The 15173-nt window shown below is 45.8% G+C and overlaps 1 protein-coding gene across 2 annotated transcripts in view; it reads right to left on the bottom strand.

Moving 5' to 3' along the window:
• Window positions 1-1582: 1582 nt before the first annotated feature.
• mtcl1 (microtubule crosslinking factor 1) overlaps window positions 1583-15173 on the bottom strand; it is a 93792-nt gene continuing 80201 nt past the window's right edge. For both annotated transcript variants that reach the window (XM_079529934.1, XM_079529933.1), the window contains 3 exons: window positions 12634-12713; window positions 10447-11971; window positions 1583-3976 (listed from right to left, as the gene is read on the bottom strand). In XM_079529934.1, coding sequence (XP_079386060.1) covers window positions 3671-3976; window positions 10447-11971; window positions 12634-12713 — 1911 coding nt within the window. In that variant the 3' untranslated portion in view covers window positions 1583-3670. The remainder of the gene's footprint in view (window positions 3977-10446; window positions 11972-12633; window positions 12714-15173) is intronic.

A 15173-nucleotide genomic window follows, 5' to 3' on the forward strand; every position in this document is an offset into this window, starting at 1 on the left:
GCTTGTAGATCCACCATTTGCCAAAAGCGGAATTTCAGCCCCTGCCTCTCTAACATTGTCTGTACATCCCTGGATGCAGTAGTAAGTTCTGAGTGTGCAGTCCCTTCCATAAGAGACACTCCAGTCCCTTCCATAAGGGACACTCCAGTCCCTTCCATAAGGGACACTCCAGAGAACAGATATATATATATATATATCTCTGTTCTGAGTGTGCAGTCCCTTCCATAAGGGACATATATATATATATATATATATATATATATATATATATATATATATATATATATATTATTGCGAACGCAGTGAGCATTTACTATGAGACCCAGCAGATCCTGTCTGTCTGTCTGTCTGTCTGTGTGTGTGTCACGCTGTAACACCAACCGCCCGCCACCAGAGGGCGCAGCTGTATCACACACAAAAACACACACACATGCATGCACACACGCACGCGCACACACACACACAAACACACACAAACACAAACAACTTAACTTAATAAAAAAAAACTTAACTTAAAAAAAAAACTTAAAAAGAAAAAACTTTAAAAAAAAAACTTAAAGGTGTATTCAGTGATTTGACTTAATTCAAATATCACTTATTTTTTCTTTTTTTCTGGATAATCCTCCCTACTATAGAGTGTGCTGACCATATAAGGAGTTCCTCCCTGTCCCCAGCGAGCCCCTGGGGTCAAAAAACCCTAGTTTCAGTTTTGGTGGCGGGTGGCAAAGCCTTCATCCAATCAGGATGAGAGGGGCCTTCCTCCAATCATGATCGAGTGGGGGCGGGCCTTGGTGCACATGCTGTTGGCCTGTTGCACTTCCCCCCACTGTAGAGCGTGCATGTGCACATTTTGTTACCGGGGCGGACTGGGTGGTTTTCCAAATCCCCCAAATCACTGAATGCTCCTTTAACTTAAAAAAAACTTAACTTAAAAATTGTAAAAAAAAAAAAAACGAATGTATCACACACAAAAACACACATGCACGCACACACGCACGCGTGCACACACACACACACACACACACACACACACACACACACACACACACACACACACACACACACACACACACACACACACACACACAAACAACTTAACTTAATAAAAAAAAACTTAACTTAAAAAAAATCTTAAAAAAAAAGAAAAACCTTAAAGTACGTAATTTATTCTAATTGTTGTTATTGCAATTTACGAGCTGCGTTCGCTTCCCGCGTTCGCACGTCTTACTTGTATATATATATATATGTGTAGCAGAGTGTGCAGTCCCTTCCATAAGGGACACTCCAGAGAACAGATATATATATCTCTCTGTTCTGAGTGTGCAGTCCCTTCCATAAGGGACACTCCAGAGAACAGATATATATATATATATGTAGCAGAGTGGCTCCATAGGGATTTCCCTTTGGTCTAGTGGTTAAGATGTTGGACTTTCACGCGCGAGACCTGAGTTCGAATCCAGGGGGTTGGTTATATATATATATATATATATATATATATATATATATATACACCGGTATGTGTACTGTGTAAGTACGTATGATATTCCACTCATAATCATCAATAAACACAAAGGAGAAGGTCTTGTAAATACACATTCATGTTTATTAACAATTAAACAGAGACTATAGATCGTTAGACTTCCGACATAGACTTTTCATTTAAAACATTCATAGTTTTTTGTTTTTACCCTACCCACAATCCCTTTTTCTTCTCAAAAGAAAAAGTAATTCATATCCCATTGTAACAACTGTACAAATACAGCTCCGTAGATTATATTATTTTTCTTAAAAATGTTCTTACTTAAAGTCAATGCAAATCATGTGGCAACAAAAGGACAGCTTTGTGGCTAATTGGTACTTTGTCGGCACAACCCTTTTGACGCTCCAGACGTTTTGTTTGTTTGTTAGTCGAGTGACAAAGTATTAATAAGCCGTTAGCGTACCCTCATGAGTTGTTTTTCTCTTTTCTCTCCGTCTTTTACAGCAGCGCTGTGTGATCTTTTACAGCAGCGCTGTGTGATCTTTTACAGCAGCGCTGTGTGATCTTTTACAGCAGCGCTGTGTGATCACAAATGACTACAGCTTTTATGTACATGCACTAAAGTGCTAGTGTTAAAAAAAAGGCATGCAAATATTTGACCGATATTTGTACAACTGCCTTCCAAATATGCATAATAAGGTTATTCAGTTGTTCTTTTAGCAACCACCCCCCTTGTCGAAGTACAGAGCGGGACATTCATCTGAACATATAAAATAAATAAAGTACATTAGCGTATCGTAGTTGACATCATGTGTCCCTGCTATCCCTGCTTCAGTCCCAGTGAAGCAGGGCATGTTTTTGTTTGTCTTTTTCATCACCCTTGAAACAAAACACGAGCAGTTCTTGAAGTTCAAGTTTCAAAGGCTAGGAACAACATTTTAAGGTATGCCCTCGCTTAACATAAAAAAATAATTTTAACGTGAATTTTTCACAGGACCGATTATAACAAATAAAATACACCCCGAGCAAAGAAAGAAAGAAAACAAACAAATAAACAAACAATAAAAATAGACATTAGACGGTGTAAACTTCAGATTTGGACAAATACAACAGCTGATCTACAGTTTTTCCATTGAGAAAAAAGAAAAAGATTCAGAAGTGTGATTGAAATGTGTGTATATACTATATATATATACACGGTATGTCTATATATATATACATATAAAACATATACATACATATAATGTGTGTGTGTGTGTGTATATAATGTATACACACGCACGCACAGGGCTGTGAATAACTGTCTACAGGCACCTCTTATGGAAATGTCGTTTTTCTTTCTTGTCGGTGTTACAGTACAATCCAGGTTCTTCTCAGAGGAACTTCTGGGCTCTTTTTCCTCATTGGTCGGCTGGTGCTACTGTGGGTGGAGCTCAACCCCCCCGCCACCCCCACCCTCTTTGGGAGTGTCTCTGGAGAGAGGTGAAGCCTAATTTATTCCCCGTCGTGCGATGGCGCCGCAAGCCGAAAATAAAGCCGGTCTATGATTTTCAGGCGGGTGGCACCGTTGTCGCATGACGAAACTTAAACAGGGCTTAACGTTGATGATGAGGTACTGGTTGGGTCTGTTCAACCTCTGAGAGGAGAGTCAGGCTGGGGAGATGATGACACTTGAGTGATGACACACCATGGAGGAAGGAACGAACGAACAAACGCAGTGTTGAGTTTGACAGCAAATTTTGAGTTAGTTTTAGTCAGTCTTTAAAAAAAATCCTTTAGTTTTAGTCATATTTTATCATCTGAAATGTTTAGTCTACTTTTAGTTGACTAAATCTACAGTTGATTTTGTCTATTAAAAAAACATATATCGCCGGCTCTTTGACGGCAGATTTTACACTTGCATGCTGAAAATAGCCGATCTACAAGCTCACAATGCGTCGCAGCGTAGGACGCTTGTAGATCTGCCATTTTCAAAGCGCAGTACCCGAACATAAATTACTTGTCTTTTAGTTCTACTGGATCTCTTCTCCACACGCCCCTCCCTGACATTTTAGCCTAGTTTTTAATTTGTTTGTTGTTTGTTTGTCAGTGGATGTTAGTCGTAGTCGTCATAGTTTTAGTCGACGAAATCAACACTGGAAGGAAGGAAGGAAGGAAGGAGGAAGAGGAGCAGGGCGGAGTAGAAGACCTTCATTTGAGGGGAAGAGGAAGCAGCTCCTGCCCGCGTCCTGCTGGCTCCTCCATCTCCAGCATGGTGATGGTGCTGCTGCTGCTGCTGCCGTGTCCCGACGGGGGGTAGGTGAACCTTCGTCCTTTGGACCCGTGGCTGCTGTCGCCCCACTGGAGCCTGTGGATGTCGCTGTCGCTGTCTGCCCACTTGGGCGAGGACGAGGGCGAGTGGGCGGCCCAGCGCGAGGGCGGGCGCCGGTTGGCGGGGCGCGACGGCCGCAGGAAGCAGGAGTCCAGGGGCGGGGCCACCGGCGAGCGCGGCAGGTCCTGGCAGGCGATAGGACAAGAAGGGAGGGGGGAGCGTCAGAGAGGAGGGATGGGGGAGGGGGGACGGGGGGGACAGGGGGAGCAAAAGACGAGCAAAAACAGAAATGACGTGAATTCGAGAAATGGATGTTGAAATCCATCCTGGGAGAATTCACCATGAGGCATGGGAAACGAACTATGGGCAAAAAAGGATGAGCACCATGATTGATTAGGATTCATGAGATGATGATTAAAGAGAAATTGTGAGTGGTGTCTGAGGTCTGCTGCTATGCCGTTAGTCCAGTGGTTCTCAAAGTGAGATCTAGGGACCACTCTGGGGTCCTTCAGGGGTTTCCAAATGGACCCTTAAGCGCAATACATACTCCATACATACCTCCAACGTCCGAACTTTTCTGTTTTTTAAGGGAGGTGATACAGTATAACTATGAAGTTCTGATGGGCGGTCTCAGAACGTTTGTCGGAACCAGTGCACCTCCAGATGTCCTGACTCTCCTAACTATAGTTCGGAAAGCATGTCCGAACCGGAACGTTGGAAGCGTATGTATCGGTCTGTAACACTGACACTGTGCAAATGCACACTAGTATCAGGGTTATAGGTGGCCCTTGAAATTAAACAAGTTTGAGAACCACCCACTGCGTTAGTCACTCCTGCCATACTACACACACAGAATGATGTGGAGTAAGGAGTGATTGGGTGAACGATCACACAAGGACATCACACCACGCTGGGGGTGAACAATCACACAAGGACATCACACCACGCTGGCCTGATTCAGAATTAGTCATTTTTTCTCCCCCCCCCGTCCCCGTCCCCCCCCCCCGTCCCCCGGTGTTAGATTTCGGCCGAGGGATGAAGGAAATGAGACACTGGTCAGACAGTCTGCAGCGATGATGAACTGGATGACCCAGACGAACTGACAGGAAATCAGGTCAAGAAAGACGGATGGAGTGCACACAGAACAGATTGGGTCAGCAGTAGATGATATGCCAAACACTGTTTATATGACTGGATCAGCCGAGGCAGATGGAGACAGAGCATAGAGGAGAAATGGACAAAATCATAAGTGGTATATGAAACTAGTCAAACTACCATTAAATTAACTGAAGAGTCAGCGAGAGACAGAGAGAGATAGAGACAGAGACAGAGTAAGAGAGAGAGAATGAATGAATGAATAAATACTATATGATGGGTCCATGATGTGCACAGCATGTTTAACCAGGTTATTAAAATGACACATTCTGTGGCCTGGGTGATAACACACAAGTCGTGTGTTCTTGACACAAACTCACAGAACTCCACGAATCATGCGGCTCTGACGCCTACAACAAAGTCAACAACCAGGGCGGCCGACTGAAAAACAGCAATGTGACCTAACGAACGCCATTGCTGTTCGTCTCACCCACTCCTCCGTAGATGCTGTGTGGGCCATTGGGTCCAGCATGCAACAATGGACCGCAAAGCAGAGACCAGACGCCTCTTCACACACACACACACACACACACACACACACACACACACACACACACACACACACACACACACACACACACACACACACACACACACACACACACACACACACACACACACACACACACACACACACACACACACAACCCACAGAGGTGAGAGAGGGAACAGGGAAATGGCCGATGTGTTAAGAGGACCGCCTTCGTCAATGAGTCGTTTCGAGGGCTTGTTAGTGCGCGGGAGGAGAGGTGGCGGGGGGCGAAACTGTAAAAAGAGGAGAGAGAGAGAAAGAGAGAGAGATGGAGAGAGAAAGAGAGAGAAAGAGAGAGAGAGAGAGAGAGAGAGAGAGAGAGGGAGAGAGAGAGAGAGAGAGAGAGAGAGAGGCATGGAAGCAACAACTGAAGGCTAGGACAAACTCCATCCACTGGCAGGCATGGTGACGGAGACGCAGCTAGAGGGACCTGCTAGGAACACAACGGTTGGGTTGGGGGGCAGTTCATGTTAGAATGTTCTAGAAGTGGCCGTAATTCGCAAGAACAACTTCTGCCGAGGAGGGTGAGGCTATAAGAGTCAGACCAAACGTGTCCAAAAGAGTCACCGTTTCATGTCGTGAACACCTGCCGGCTGCGCATTTACATTTATGAAGCCAGTTGCTGTTTCCTTGTAAACCCTGCCCCATCCACACCCGCCCACACCCACGATCAGTCCCAATAAATAGAGGGTATGCGTGTGATATCATCATCGTACCCGGAAGTTACGTGGGCATGTCTACTGAGTGGCAAAAAACGACTTTCTGGCCTTGACAGCCCATACATCCAAACCGAAAAGTCCTATCTGATTGCATTAAACAACGTTAAACGATGTTAAACTCACTTTGACACTCACGTTATGCATGCGCATACCCTCTATATCAACAGACCATTGATATTGATTTATATCGATTCCCTATACAATCTCTTGATGACTCTTTGGGTCACGTGAGTTGCGGTTGTGAACTTTGAGAGAACAGTGATCAATACAGAGGAAACGAGGCATGCAGACATAGAAACAAAAAGACACCAATAGCAACAACAACAACAAAACAACAACACAGATGCATGACACAGCGTCGCACCACTCCGATGGCTTCAATTTCACACACTGTTAGGGTCGTCAGTGTCCTGTGAGGCATGCGTCAATGAGGAGGAGGTGAGGTGAGGTGAGAGAGAGGGAGGGTCCGTGTAGCCTGTGAAACCCACCCACCATATTGAGGAAGGTCAAAGGACACAGACTAGAGGCAGGAGTAGGAACTTACATCATGGAGACAAGCGGTTAGAGTCCCCAAGGAGCTGTTAGTATGACAGTGTGGTTCTAGATCGGAACACAGAAGATAAGCAGGAAGGGAGAGACAGAGCCCAGACCAGAGGAGAGGATAGGGGTGGGATAAGAGGGGGGGGGAGGGAGGGAAAGGAGAGAGGGGAAAAGGAGAGGGGAGAGGAAAACGGAAAGTGGGATATGTTAATCAGTGAAATCAGGGCCAGAGGACAGAGGAAAGGGTATGGATAAGGATACGGCTACTCGGCTAGCATATCGGCTAGAGAGGTTGACTGCTGGCAGTGAGGTAACTGATTTCAGCACTACACAGATGGAAATAAGGAAACGCTGAGGTACCTGGAAGAAACACCAGGACTTTGAAGGGGAGTTTACAGAGCCATGGAGAGACACAGGCCATCTGAGTATGTGTGGGGGACATTTTGATTCGCCTTCTACCCAGTGTGCCTTAGAATGCTGTCAAAGAGACAGCACGCAGACTTCGCCACCTACCGATACGTTTGGAGACATCAAAATGCCATGCAGGGTCTCTAGAACCATGCAGTCTAACGCAAAGTTACAATAATTTAGATAGCATGTTATTTAGACAGATGAAAGGTTCATTTGTTGACCTGGCATCCTGTAGTTTCAATGTACAGATTATTATTATCTTTATATAATACTATTATTAGACTGATGCTAGGTTATTGGTTTACCTATGGTCCTCCTATTACTGAGGCACAACTGTCTCTATGCATTTGATGCATGTGTTTACCTTGCTTACTGTAAGTCGCTCTGGATAAAGAGTGTCTGCTAAATGCCAAATTGTAAATTCTAGAATTGAGTGGAAAACATTCTGCGATTCAGAAACAAACTGCAATGCAGAACCAATGAAAACCCTTTAGGATGGTCCTTCATACAGTATAGAGCAACCAATGAAAACCCTTTAGGATGGTCCTTCATACAGTATAGAGCACCGAAGTCTGACGTCATTTACACATCCCATCTGGGTCTCCTTTTTTCTCCCCATTCTGAATTCCCATAGATGTGTTTAATATTGCGTCATATAACATTGGGTCATCTTAGAATTGTCTCATAAGAACTGTGTTCCAAAAATAAACAGATGATCATGGCGGTTTCACTCATATGGATATGAATCAGGACTTTGGTACTCTATTGGGACAGTATCAGGATGGGTTTATGAATCAGGACTTTGGTACTCTATTGGGACAGTATCAGGATGGGTTTTGATATGAATCAGGACTTTGGTACTCTATTGGGACAGTATCAGGATGGGTTTTGATATGAATCAGGACTTTGGTACTCTATTGGGACAGTATCAGGATGGGTTTTTAAAGCAGTGGCCATATGGCTTTGTTTCCGTTTCAAGGCCCAGCTTTGAATTTTGATTTCCCCAGATGATCGGATGGCGGAAATCTCTGATTGGGCTGTCTACACAAGGATAATACTGTATACAATATATATATTCTTATTTTTACACTGTACATGATGGCCAAGCCACCTATACTGTAACAGGGCCTGTGGGCTTGTTTGCATGTGTCCTCAAGACATGAACATGGACTAGCAACCAGTCTAACAACCAGAAAACCCCAAAGTGAAACTCTGGAAGTTTGAATGTCATATAGCAGTGTATAGAGTGTAAATAATGATAAAAGATTGCTATATTTCTATTTGGCCAAAGACCATCACATCAACATGCCCTCAAGCAGCCTGTGTGGCATGGCATCCATGCGGGTGACGATGCCATCTGGACTTTTCATATACACAGTAGTGGGGCGTTGCCACTTCGCCACTGAACACATTTTGCCATTTGTCTGGCTTCACACAAATACACGTCAAAATGCCAGTATTGTGTTTGCAGAAAATGCAGTGGATTAATACAATTCTATTGTCCTCACCCTGTGTGTCAATGTTTTCAGGGCGGTGCAAACAACAACAGCATTTGACACATTATTATATAAAAATCAACATTATGGTGCACTGTGCACACACATGCAACACACACACACACACACACACACACACACACACACACACACACACACACACACACACACACACACGCACGCACACGCACACGCACACGCACAGTCGCACACACACACACACACACACACACACACACACACACACACACACACACACACACTTCTGTACTGTATTGTCTGTTGGAAAGACCAGGGAACACGAGACAGCAGCTAGCAAATCTTTCCTGCTAATGTGGGCATCAGACAATCATCTTATCAGGGATTATGCCTCTCACTCTACATATTGCAGATTACAATTATCTGTCTAGTGTACATATAAAACATGGTCTACTTTCTTCTTGACTTCCAAATCATTGTGACACTCCAAATGGCAACATTAGACATGTTAGCAGCATATATGTCCGATAGTAAAGGTTTATGCCCCTTAATATCATTATCTACAAAATAACCAGCAGTATTTCCCACTCGGTTTACATCATCTATCATTTATTTATTTTCCTCAACTTCAGCTGTATGGGGTGGTGAGTAGGGCCTGACCGATTTCTCAGGCGATATTGGCCTCTCCCAGTCATATATAATATAAGGAGGATGAAACTGGAAGTTATTATGTGCTGGTTTTGAAATTACATTTTGGCACGATAACTTTGGGTTGTTTTCATAAGATTATAATATTTACTTCTCTTTTAAGAACAAATAATAAGCAATAACTACTGTGCAAGCTAAATTCCAGAATAAATCTGTGGTATAGAGCTCTGGTTAAGAATATAGCACATTGTAGTGGCGGCCATTTGGTGATTCCACCGATTGAAAGCCCACAGAGATTTCCAAAAAATTCAAAACCAAAAAATATATACATTTACATATATCAATTCATTTAACACTAGAATCAACCTGGTGAATGACCATAAAACATTAGATTTTGTGAAAAAGAAAAGGAAAAATTAATTTGTAATAATACGACATCATATATTTAATAAATACCCTTTGTTTTGTGTTTTTCTTCTTTTCTTTTTCTCACAGAATCAAGTGTTTTATGGTCATGAATTATTCACCAGATGGCTTGATCCTAAAAAGAAAAAAAGAATGGACTTTGGATCGGTGCAACCACAAAATGTCCGCCACTGCTATGCCCTGTATGTGGGACATGTAAATAGCAAGTATAACGTGGCAGGTAGGTATAAAGGGTTAACTTAGACAGAGTAATCATAGGTCATCATTGTAGTTATTGGGTGCAGAAATCAAGGTATCGGCCGGACCCTAGAGGCTAGCAGGTAGCAGTTGAAGCATAAAGATGGAAGTCCTGACTACAAGACAGTTAAAAGATACAGCACAAGCCTTGAAGTTTCTATAATGAAGCAAAGAGTACAGTATCACTGCCAAGTAGAAACATTGTGAGATACTTTTTTTTAAAACATTACCATCGCATCAATCAGTGCTTTCGATCTGAGAAAAAGACATGACTATTGTCGTTATGGTGTATGTACCTAATTTATCGTTTAGCTTTGTTTTTTTTGTTTTGTTTTCATTAATCATTGCAGATTCCTCATCACATGCTTCATCATATAAATATATACAAATAAATATATATACACACGTAGTTTGTCGTCAACCCATTCCAAGGAAAAATCCAAAAGTCATCGTGTCATAAACCCAGAGATCATATGCTTGAAGTTTTGAATCCAGTGAGTGTACATATTTACCTCCATGCATCCAGACTGTCCTCTGTCCGACTCGGCTTGTGTCCTGGCGTCTCGTCCCCCAGCCTGCAGCCTCCTCTCCTCTCTGAAGCTCTGCTCCAGCAGCTTCTTGTTGAGGATGCGGGCCGCGTTCTCCGCCAACGTGTAGCCAGGCGGTGCCGACAGGTCCTGCCTCACAGTCACAACCTCCGGCGTCTTCTCCCCCCCCTGCATCTCCACGATCAGCTGCACGGGGCTGGGCGAGCGCCCGCGGGCGGTCCTCAAGAGCTCCTGTAACGGGGATTTGGGGTCCGTGGCGCCACCGGTGGGGCCGTGTGTCGGGCTGGGCTGCGTGGTGGTGGTGGCGGAGGGCGGGTTGGCGCGAGTGCGGCTGGGGGACTTGTTGAACTTCTGCATGGGGTCGTAGGCCACTGGGGTGTGGTCGATGATGTTGAAGAGGCTGGAGAGGCCGTCATTGATGGTGGTGTGCACAGGGCTGTCGCGGGTGGTGGTGGAGCGCGCCCAGGCCGACTCGCTGTTGCCCTTCTGGGGTGTGGTGGGCGTGGGCGCCCTGCTGGCCGCGGCGGGGAGCTCCGCCTTGCTGGAGGTGGACAGCTTGCGCTGGAGCTTGGGCGAGCCGTACTTGGGAGAGCAACAGGGCCGCTCAAACTTGCTCTGCACCACGGGTGAGTACTGGATCTTCCGCAGACTGCGCGAGGGGGAGGAGATGGGGGTGGAGCCGCCGCCCTTCGGGGTGAGGCAGCGGTGCGGGCTGCTAGTCAGGTTCCGCAGCGCGTCCGTCTGCAGGCCCACGCTGATGCTCTGCATGGTCTGCGTGCTGCGCGTGGTGAAGCCGTTGGTCTGACAGGCGGTGTCCCGCACCGCAAGGCCCGGCGGAGAGCGGATGGCGTTCCGCACGGAGAACGCCACCTCCTTCATGTCGTCGCTCAGGTTCCGGGACAGCTGCAGGTCAAGGGAGGCGGCGTAGCCCACCGCGGAGCAGATGGGGGCCTGCGTGGGAGGAGTCCCCAGCAGCCCGCACGGCCACCTCGCGCCGCCAAACCCATCGTCCCCCCCGCCGGCTCCGGCCTCTCCCCCGCCCCGCCCTTTGGCGTACAGGAAGTCCGAGTCGGCAGCAGAGGGTCGCTCGGCGGCCCCCGTCCTGGTGGGGCTGTGCAGCAGGTGGACTCCGTTGCCCCTCAGCGGGGACCTGTGGCAGTGCTCGCTGCCACTCAGTGTGCTGGTGGTCAGGGTGGTGCTGGTCGTGAGGAGCCAGGCGGGAGGCTGGAATGAATCGAGGAGCACGCCGGGGTCCTCCCCCCTGGCCTCTGACCACGCTTCCAGGGAGGGGCCCGGCGGGCCAGAGGGGCCGGAGGCATGGAAGTCCCAGCCCTTGTTGTTGAACTCCTCAATGTACTTGAGGTCGTCCGGGGACAGGGGCGGGGTCACATCGTCCACGCCTCGGTCGCCACGGTGATCCTTGTCGGGGAGGAATGGCGAGCTGTCCATCAAGCGCTGGAAGTCGCTCATGGAGCACACGGACTTGGCTCTGAGGGGCGACACACACACACACACACACACACACACACACACACACACACACACACACACACACACACACACACACACACACACACACACACACACACACACACACACACACACACACACACACACACACACACACACACACACACACACACACACACACACACACACAAAGCAACAAGATCAACAAGACTGGAGGTGTCTGTGTCAAGTCCCCACACAAAACAGAAATCAGAAGAGTGAACAGTGACATTTCATATAGGCTACTTTGCTTTCTCAGTGCAAGGAAAAGAAAGTCTGAACTTCTGTCCAGCAGTCCCCCCCCCCCCCCCCCCCCCCCCCCCCCGAAAAAGTTATCTTCCCCTCTAGTGTTTTGAGCTGAATTATTCAGCAGCATTGTGAGCCAGATAAAACGCCCTCCAAAAGATCAGTTTTAATAAAATATCACCAGGGCGGACTTCACTGTCACTTCTGGTTACTGTGGAAACAGAGGCACCAGACGTTCTCCAGGTGGATTTGTTCGTATGCATGCACTGTATGAGCGGAAAGAATTCAGAGGTCTGTTCGCTGTTGACACCAATGAGCCTCATTTGCAAAGCAGATTGATCGTACAATGATTGACCGCTGGACTACCTGTTAAAAAGCTTTTCTCTTGTACTGTACCTGTGTAGGCTCCCAGTGCCCATGTCTTCCTCTGCGCCGTAGGCGGGTGGCTCGTCTCTCTCCGACAGCTCATTCAAGGCCTGGAATAGAAAGGCCACGCAGCGATGTTGTGAAAGGTGCTGTGACGGTTCCCTGCTTATTAGTTATGTCACCTTTTCTGTTTCACTCTTAGGTTCTGTGGTTATGAGTTGTGTATTTGTCCTTCTCAGTTATGTTCTCTCATTGGTTCCTAGGACTGGAGGGGAGCAGTGTGATAGGGCGGTGGTGGCTCAAGGGTAGAGTGGCCGGATGGTAACCGCAAGGTTGCCAGTTCGAACCCGGGCTGAACCCCAAATTTCTCCCGATGTGCTGGTTGGTGCCTTGCATGGCTTGGATAAAGGCGCCATATAAATGCACCATTTACCATGTATGGCCATGCTCATTGAAATTGGGGACCACATGGGCCTGGGTGCTCATGCCCCTTGAAAGTCTGTCTCTCAGTCCTTTGGCAGTTCACCCACTATATGCACATTTTCCAACATTTACGTGAATGCACGCAACACTCTCACCCACACTACACAAACCAGGCATGCTTACACGCATTACACTACTGACTTTAGTGATTTCCACACATGATCTGTTCAGCCTTTATTTGTTAATTTGTTTTGGATTATTTGATAAATACACATTGCTGTATTTCCTGGCACCCCTAGGCCAGGGTCTTAACAAAATGGGGGCTGGACTAGAGTGACAACTTGGACCACTTTTTCTCCTCCAAAACACCAACTTTCTTCTCCAAAAATAGCCGATCTGGAAGCTCACAATGTTCCCCCCAGAATATCTATGCTGGTGGGATTCAAGTGGTTAATATCTCTACAATATAGTATAGATCCAGGCTGAAATAGCCTGGGGTTGAACAGTGTAAACCATTCACACAACTCTGTTAACAGAGTTGTGTGAATGGTTTACACTGTTTAAATATATATATATATATATTTATTCTTGGGGAGTGTGGGGATCTGATGTTCATACTGTATCTTTAAGGCAGTTGGAAACTTCAAATGGTGACATTATCTCGTTCACAACTCTAAAATACAGCAGATTGAGTCATTCAATGCGTTCCCATTTTTCACTGTAAGATAAATAATGGACATTTTATATGTTGGAATGAACATCTCAACTCTCCCTTGCTCTCTAAAATGGACATAACGTGTTTTAGAGCTGTTGAGTTGCTCCCCGATGTTCTTATCTCACTCACTATGGTCATAAAATAGCTTCAATAACAATCCAGATTATAGCTGCTGTGCAGCAACGGGAGAAAAAGGAGGAGGAGGAAGAGGACAATCTATAAGCTCACAACGTGTCGCCTTGCAACACGCTGTGAGCTTGTAGATCTGCTGTTTTCAAACGTAGTAATTCTTCTGTCAGTATAATACAAGTATTGGCCAATACTTGTGTACTTTTACTTCTTCCACAACTGATTTTCATGCATGGGAAGCCAGATTTCCTGGCAGAAAGGCGAAGGAACACAAATACAAGAGGAAGAAGAGCTGCCCCTAATAATAAGTTTAACATTCACGCAATGATCTGTTCTGAGAAGCGTATGGATCACAACGGCAGTTATCTCATTTTGGAATGAACCTCGTCTTCATAATGCATAATCACTGGTCAGGAGGGTCTTCTTAGCTAGAATGAGAGCCTGGCACTAGATGAGGTGTCATTAAATGACAATAATGACCATCTGGAACACATTTGATTCCGGAGTGAGTATTCAGTGTTACAATCTTCATTTAGATTTTAGGCTGACATTTAGCTGACGTTCTCGTTCACTGGACGGCTCTTATAAGCTTGCCGAAAAGAACCGATTCTCAACCCTAAAACATCAGTGTAATTCTGGGTTGTATTTCTGCGACGAACGACGAATTGAGCTCAACACACAAGCAGCTCATTGCCTTTGATGGGACACTTATGTACAGTAGCTGTTGGTACAATGGTACAATGGTTGGTACAATGGTACAATGGTTAAATGGTGGCTCTGGGGACTATTGAGGTAACCTCAAATATTAATGAACGGGTACATGTATTGTAGAGGAACCGGTTTTGAGGAGCACACACACACCAGTGTTGTAGAGGTGCTGACCACAGTGAGTAAGTAAAATAAAGCCACAATGCAATAAACAATGCATATACAAAAAAAAAAGGTTTCAATCCAACCCTGAAGAATACAAAAGCATAGGTTTGTGCTCATGACATTTTTGTATTGATTGGCACCGTGACTATGAGCTGTGCGACTTCTTTCTTTTAACATTGGTGACATTTCTGACCATCATGTCTGGCACTTACCCACTGTGTGCACTTCTTCCTCCACTTACCCACTATGTGCACTTCTTCCTCCACTTACCCACTATGTGCACTTCTTCCTCCACTTACCCACTATGTGCACTTCTTCCTCCACTTACCCACTATGTGCACTTCTTCCTCCACTTACCCACTATGTGCACTTCTTCCTCCACTTACCCACTATGTGCACTTCTTCCTCCACTTACCCACTATGTGCACTT

This window comes from Electrona antarctica, assembly GCF_951216825.1.
Source record: "Electrona antarctica genome assembly, chromosome: 19".
Taxonomy (NCBI): Eukaryota; Metazoa; Chordata; class Actinopteri; order Myctophiformes; family Myctophidae; genus Electrona; species Electrona antarctica.